Below are 8,102 nucleotides of genomic sequence, written 5' to 3'. Positions count from 1 at the left end.
TATACACCGTCTTCCACTGACATTGACAAGGGGTCGGTCGATCAACTGCATCTAGAATTACCGAGTAGCACTAAAAAAACAGGAATTCCCGTGTCGACGACGGGAACCAGTCTTCTACGCGCAATATACCCCGTCTTCCACGGGCAATATACTTTTCAACTGAGGTGACCTGGGGTCGGTCCAAGTCTCTGGGCTGCTTCTTGGTTCCGCATGATTTGAATCCGCCTAGTACTGGTTTAAGAATGCTCCAGTGTCCCAAGCATCAAACACTCACTGGCAATCGTCTCGCTAGCTTCACTTTTAAGCTGCAGCTAGCCATCTTAGTATATCAGTTCCAACTGGAAACGCGTAAGCTCAATTCTAGCTACCTTGGCCTATTGTTTTTCTTTCTACTACTCATTCGTTCTCTTCCTTAGAGAATAGAATACTCATTCATTCTTAGTTTGAAGAAATGGAACATTGTCTCTTTGCAGGAACTTAACCAGCTCGAGTATCTTCCGCGCGACCCTCCGGAGATGGCACAGATGGTACGCACCCCTCCTCTCGGACAAACACACACCCTTTTGTTTGTTTACTAATAGTTTGATTGATCATTCATTCGGCTTATATTAAGCATGCAACCAAACAGCTATATACTCTTACCTCCGTCCAAATAATTGTCTTATAGTAGTATCTGGATACTTATACCTAACACAAAAATGTGTCAAGGCGTGTCTAGGTATACCCATATCTAGACAAATATAAGACAATTAATTCAGGACGAATGAGAGTATATGTTACTCCTTCCGGTCCTAAATAAGTCTTTTTAGATATTCTAATACGGACTACATATGAAGCAGATGGATGAAACTATATTCCAAAATATGTCTATATACAATCATATGTAGTCACTATTGAAATCTCTAAAAAGATTTACGGATGGAGTAGATTGCTTGTAGTACTATTGCGATGCACACAAACATGAGAAGTACTGAAACTGGTAGGATCAGTCGATTCCATAGATATATTTCTAGGTTGAACACGACGGTCTAAACGTGCCTTCTTTGAAAGAAAAAAATCTTCAAAAAAGTGGTCGTTACACTTTTCTTTGCAGGGAAAACACCTATCCCCATCTATAAAACACGTACGAGCTGCCGCTCCACCCTCATTAGGCAAAAGCAGTGGCTGCTATATGCTGTCACACGTGCCCCTATGAACGCAGGAACTCACACCCTACCTCTATAAGCACCTTGACGATACTGAGCTGCCACAACGTCATGAGATTGACAAAGTCACCACAGGCGCTCCTTCCTTGACAGGAATGTCAGCTCCCACTGTACGAACACACCTGTGGGTGTTAGACTAAATCCAAGAAAATGCGAGAACCAATGCCCATATTAGGACTTGACCTTGGAGGGCCGGTTCCACCAAAATTAATCTAACTATCTGAGCTACCCTCATTTCAGTATTTTTTTCTCATATTGGTAGTGTGCCCCACATCTTCGCCTAGTAGATCCCCATCCTTTTGGGTTTACAAGTAATTTTGGACACCACCTAATGACATTTTGACCATTAGTTCTTATTGTAAATAGTTGCACATTATGAAACCATGTCTCGATATGAGTTTTTTTTTTGAAGTTTTTGAATATTGATTGTTATTCGTGCTCCCTCTATATTACACTGTAGTGCCTATGGATTTTGTCTGAAATCAACCTTCGTAAACTTTAACCAAACTAATAAGAACAAATTTCAACATCTACAATATCAAACCACCCTCATTTGACCGTCATGAAATATATCTCCGAATTGTATCAAAGTTAGAAAGTTTGACTTTGGACAAAATCTATGTGCACAATATTGTAAAACCAATGTGGTATATTGGTAGACAACGCTAAAAGAAAGTTTACTGCTAGATATAAATACTAAAGGGAGTTCTATTTTCGAATGTGTGGAGCAGGGTCGTCGTACTTTCCGGCATTTACATTATGAGGGTGTTGACTGAACAATCATCCTATAATAAGTAGTCCCTTATGTTCAAAATATAAGATATATATTTGTTTGTTAACGTAGCCCTTCTACAAATAATGGCTATATTAATATAAGGTTTATATGCCATAAAATTATGATTATGAGCATCAATCTAGTAATTAGCATCAATCATGTATGACATAAACCATAATTCTTGAATACTAATTGAGTAATTCTTGATCAAACTTTTGTGTTAATGATACAATATATGATTTTTGTTTTTGGATGGATGTAATATTACTTAATTAATTTTCAGGTTGAATTGACGAGCCGTTGCCTTGCTTTGGCGGAAGGAGTGGTCACTATGGTGTGCCCGGTGCTCCTGGCGCTGGCTATCAAGAAGATCAACTGGAAAGGCAAGGTGGAAGAGCCCGTTGTTCCAATGGCTACGCTCCTCATTGCCAGTGTGACTCTCATCACGGGGATCTACCCGTTGCTTGCATGTTGTGTCTCGAAGTTTTTCCCGAATATGGCTAAAAGATGCACCCATGTTTCCAGCAGTGTGGCTGCACACTTGTCCTCTATTTGCCTCATCCTACTCGCCTGCTTTATCTCGGGCATAATCTTGCCTCTGAAATATGTGGTCGCCATCGGCGGGGCCGTCATTCTAGTTGCCATCGGGGTTCTCTTAATCCTGCGCTCCTGTGCCAATGCATCCCAGCCGAACACGATTACTCCAAGTCCCACGGGGGAAGCAGAGGAAATAAACAAGGAGCTGGGCACCAAGGAAGCAGAGAGAATAAACAAGGAAGCAGAGAGAATAAGAAAGGAGGCAGATGAGAGAATAGAAAAGGAGGCAGATGAGAGAAGAAAGGAGATCCACGATATACTGGACAAGACGCACGAGTTCATGTCCGGTGTCACCGGAATTCTGTTCCTGGGCTTGGAAGGTTTGGCACTGGAAGGTCTCATCAGCACATGCCATGGGATACCCGATGCTGTCCGGAGACCAGTCATGTTCAGCTTCATCTTCTGCGCCATCGGTGCGTCCCTAATGTTCCTCACCATGATCTATCCGCTTACGGTCACAACAGAAAAGGCAAGCATTGTACGTATGACCTTCGGCTTTGACCTTCTCATGACTGGTGGTACCGTTGCAATACTGACCATCATTATGGAGAAACTCATGGGACATAAAGGGCTTCTGCTCTTAAGCTCCCCAGCCCTAATCTTATTTGACGTGGTGTACCGACTCGTCATCAAACCGGGAGTCGCACTGGGTACACAGCAATCACAAACGACTCTCCCAATCTCCAACGGATCCACGCCTTCTTCTCTGGGATCCCCCCTCCGCCCCACCGGCGACAAGCAACAAGATGCTAAAGCGGCGCCGCTTGGACTGACCAAGGTTACGTTTGCCGGGTTCTGGGCCATGTCGGTGACAACCATCAGCACTGGTTCCCCCAACCACTGGTTCCTGATATTTGCAGCGACAGCTATTGCTTCTGGTCTCTTTTGGAGGCTCCTCACGCACAGCAAAAATAAGGACATGGTGGAAACTGCCAATGCTGCTTCCTTCTTCACTCATTTATGCATTGCAGTTGCTACGGTCCTATTCACGGTAATGGCATGGGAGGCCGCCAATAAATTGCAAGTGAACACGTGTGCAAGCCGGCAGTGAACGAGATTCAAGTGTCACCCTCCTACTGTATGTCACAAAAATTCACGTTCAGCATATGTGGTGTTAACGCCGGAGTATCGTATTGTATATCAGGTGTTTATGGATAATAAATAAAAAGAGAATATTCCGAAAATTTACGTTTCCACTCAACAAAAAGTTACAGGTAGACTCATCTTCTGTAATATAAGTATAATATCACACATTTGGGATTTTTCTTTCTCCGCTGTTAAATCATATATAGCACCTGTGAGCAAAGAGGGGCAGCGGAAGCGACCAAAACCGCGAGTTAGTTCTTCATAGGCATTTCAGCAAAAACATTGTGTGCATGTAGGAAATCTGAATCATACACGAGAGTTGGATCCCTTCGTACTGATCTGGGTGAAAACTTGCCTTCGGCTCCTACTAAGGCCGGCGGTGGCGGTGCTATCTGCGTCGTTCCCTTCTTGAAGGCACCGCCGTGGAGAAGTTCAAGGCCACTCTCTGCTACCTCCGGGGGAAACCCCAGATCGGATGTTCGGATGACGACGGCGCTCTGGTGTCGTTGCTCCCTTGGGGGCGTCATTCTTGGAGGTACACACGTGATCGAGGGACCAAAGGATGGATTCTTTTGTGGAGTGATGCTTCATCCTACACACTGATGGCGACGGATCTTGACGGCGTGGCGCAGTGCAGATTCGGAGTTCGCTGTGGGAGGATGAACTCGCGCAGGAGGACGAAGCTGTCGGGCGTCGTGGTGGCGTCGATGGCAGAGAGACCTGGCACGGTACATGCAACAATACAACTCTGAAGATGGTTTGGTGGCAGGTGGTTGTGGCGGCCTCATACCCGGCAGGCGTCCTGGTTGAGGACTGCGCCGGACTGGTAGGTGCCCCATACCCAACAGGCGTCCTGGTTGGGACCTCAGGTCTTAGATGTTTAGGTTTGGCTGTGATGTCTGTTTGGTATTAGGGCCAGACTATCTGCGCCCCTTCGGATAGGTGTAGCGACAGTTGTTACTTAGACAGTGGCTTTAGTCTTGCTGTTGTATGGCTTTGTAAGGTCTTGTGAGAATAATTAATAAAATAGCCGGGGGTCATCCTCCTTTTCTAAAAAAAATGTGAACGGATCAGAGATTAGACGCCCAAAGACCCCAGAAACCCGTCTAGAACAGAGAACCCTAGCCTCCAAAAGGCATCTAGAGGGGGGATTGGTAACGAGGAGGTCGCCATCACCACCACCTCGTGCAAGGGAACGCCGGCATCAATCATCATCACCATCATCTTCACCGCCAACCATGTGACGCCTGGATAATTAAGCTACAGTGAACCAAAGCCCAAATCCCACGCCACCGCGTGCACGCGCCTCGCCGCCGGAAGGGGGAAAAAATGCCCCGCCGCCACCTTCCCTGGGGCACGCGCGGGCTCCAACGGTGGCCCCTCCGTTGGCGGTGATGCAGGGGAGTGGGGAGAGGAGAGCCCTTGCGGCAGCGGCGCTAGGTTCCCCCATACCGCCCTAGCCAGGCGACGCGGGGGTCGGGACCATGTTAAATTAGCTTTTGCCAATTTTCAAAAAAAAATGTTAGCTTATACACTAAATTAAAATCAGGAAAATAAATCCTCTTTGGTGTCTTCTTTCCTATAACAAGGAAAATTCGTAAAGGAACTCATTATGATGTACTATATGCTTAGTGCTGGACTTATGCCCACATTGGAATGTGGTGACTGCTGGAGTAGGCACAATTCATGACACCCATCACCTCACAACAGTAGCAATTAGCAAGATAGCAGATGGACAAGTATCTCACTTAGAAGTATCCGGGCAGTTCCTCGTAGACAGCTATACTTCGGTGGCTTCTGAGTCTAGTATATCACTGATGAAAGTGGCATATAGTACTTCTCATAGTCAAACATGCTAAGCCACCATTAACCGTTGTGCCGTGATGTAGAGTGCAAACTAGCATGCCGATGCCTTGAAGTCCTAGATAGGAAGGAGTAGCTAAGGTGATGATAGATAGTTCGGCAGCTTTATTAGTAACTCAGATAAGCTCAGTTTTAGAGCTGATCAAGAGGCTCCAATTTGGAGAGGTTACTGCAATGTTTCTCACATCTCCAGAGTCTCCCGGTTCTGCTTTGCCGTGAGCAAAAGGTCAGATCAGCATATCATGTCGAGACAGCAGTCCTCAATGTTGCTGAAGACCTCCTGATGTCTTCCATGTCTACGAGTAATCACGCAATTAATTTTCAAGGAGGCAAATAGTAAGACATCATGCAATGTTTGGGGATCAGCTAAATACGAACAATCCTACAGGAGGAAGTTGGTATAAATATAATTGGGAAAGCATCCAGATCCTCAGCTATCATCATGGAATAAATAAGGATGATGACAATAAATCAAAGGGACATATGGTGGGTGACTTGTTGGTGTCTAACCCTAAACCCTAGCAACCCTAGCTCTACCCCCCTCTCTCTCTCTTCGCCTCGCTCACTTTTTGCTCTCAAACATTAGACGAAGTTGGAAGAAGAAGATCAAAAGAATGGTGGACACAGGAGTTTTTCCGGCGCACGAACGCCTCCTTCCTTTCCTCGAGCACGAACTTGACAATGTAACCCTGTTACAACGCCACCGCGCGGCTTTATACCCCGAGCTAGCGCACCGGGCACGCACCCACGCATCCACTCGCACCCCGATCCTGTCTGCGCTCTCCTCACTCTGACTGCGCACGCGCCGCGCCAGGACGCGCGCGTCTCGCAGTAAGCTCCAACGGATTGCGCCCGATCACACCGCACGGCTCGCCAACAGAACACCCACTCACACACACCTACGGTGTACAAGTCCACGGACACACCCGTGCACTCCACACGTACGCACACACACACGTCCCGCCACGGACCCGACGTGTCGAACACGCCCAGCGCGCGCCCATACACGCGCCCGACGCGCCCCGCTCGTTCTCGCGGCTTATTTGCCCAACACACGCGCCCTAAGCCGCGGTTCAGAACAGTCCGGCATCCTCGACGTCACCGTCCACCAGCAACGCTCGCTTGGCCGTCCGTGCGTTCCGCAGCTGACGGCAATCACGCTTGAAGTGACCGCGCTCGCCGCACTTGTAGCAGTGCCCGTGTCTTTTGCCGCCGTAGCCCGAAGCCACGCTGCGCACGTCGTCGTCCCACGCACCTCCTTGCCGCCACTCCCACACCCGCCTTTGCGCCGCTGTGTGCATGAGCTATCCGTCTGCTCGCTCGTTGTCCGCCTGCCCATGATGCCACAGCCGCTCGTCGAACGCCTTCAGCCGACCCAATGCCTCCTCGAACGCCATCGTGCCGACGTCGTAGAACTGCTCGTTCCCGGCCACTGCCGCATACATGCGATCCGGCACTGAGTCGAGCAGCGTCTTCACGAGGGCGGCGTCCTCCAGTGTTGAGCCGAGCCCCGCGAAGCGCGCTGTGATACGTCTGCAACGTATCTATAATTTACAAAGCATTCATGCTATTTTATTATTTGTTTTGAATGATTATGGGCTTTATTATACACTTTTATATTGTTTTTGGTACTAACCTATTAACCGGAGGACCAGCCCATATTGCTGTTTTATTGCCTGTTCAGTATTTCGAAGAAAAGGAATATCAAACGGAGTCCAAATGGAATGAAACCTTCGGAAGAGTTATTTTTGGAACGGAACCAATTCCAGGAACTTAGAGTGCAAGCCAGGGGATCATCGAGGAGGCCACGAGACAGGGGGCGCGCCCACCCCCCTAGGCGCGCCCTACCCTCTCATGGGCCCCTCGAGGCTCCCCTGACTGACTTCTTTCGCCTATATAAGCCTACGTACCCTAAAAACATCGAATATCAAGATAGACGGGAGTTCCGCCGCCGCAAGCCTCTATAGCCACCAAAAACCTCTTGGGAGCCCGTTCCGGCACCTCGCCGGAGGGGGAACCCATCACCGGTGGCCATCTTCATCATCCCGGCGCTCTCCATGATGAAGAGGGAGTAGTTCACCCTCGAGGCTGAGGGTATGTACAAGTAGCTATGTGTTTGATCTCTCTCTCACTACTAGAAAAAGGGTTATAGATGGGATTGACCCTAATGGCGCACCAGACAAGCGGTGTGCCATTAGTATATACTAATGGCGCACCACCTTCTGATACGCCATTAGAGTTGAAAGTACTAATGGCGCACCTAGCCCAAGGTGCGCCATTAGTATCAAAAAAAATTTAACTAGTGCGCCTGTCCAAACATACTAATGGCGCATCCAGACTCAGTGCGCCATTACTAGTTCTAACTAGTAATGACGCACCTGTCGGAAAGTGCGCCACTAATGTTGTTTTTTATTATATTTTTATTCCTTTTTTTGCAAAACTAGTAATGGCGCACTGTGAAACAGTGCGCCATCAGTATGTTTTTTTTTGCAAAACTACTAATTGCGCACCATCAAAAGGTGCGCCATTAGTAACCTGGATTACTAATGGCGCATTTAGAGTTGGTGCGCCATTAG

General features: G+C 47.7%; 1 protein-coding gene across 1 annotated transcript; it reads left to right on the top strand.

Moving 5' to 3' along the window:
• Window positions 1-264: 264 nt before the first annotated feature.
• LOC119305027 lies at window positions 265-3,712 on the top strand. The gene is made up of 3 exons (XM_037581663.1): window positions 265-348; window positions 474-527; window positions 2,264-3,712. The coding sequence occupies exons 2-3, from the start codon at window positions 516-518 to the stop codon at window positions 3,626-3,628; spliced, it is 1,377 nt and encodes a 458-aa protein (XP_037437560.1). The 5' UTR covers window positions 265-348; window positions 474-515; the 3' UTR covers window positions 3,629-3,712.
• Window positions 3,713-8,102: the final 4,390 nt, after the last annotated feature.

The sequence above is a fragment of the Triticum dicoccoides genome, chromosome 5B, assembly GCF_002162155.2.
Source record: "Triticum dicoccoides isolate Atlit2015 ecotype Zavitan chromosome 5B, WEW_v2.0, whole genome shotgun sequence".
Lineage (NCBI taxonomy): Eukaryota > Viridiplantae > Streptophyta > Magnoliopsida > Poales > Poaceae > Triticum > Triticum dicoccoides.
Note: the sequence above shows the minus strand (reverse complement) of the source record. Positions and strands in the feature narration are given on the sequence as shown.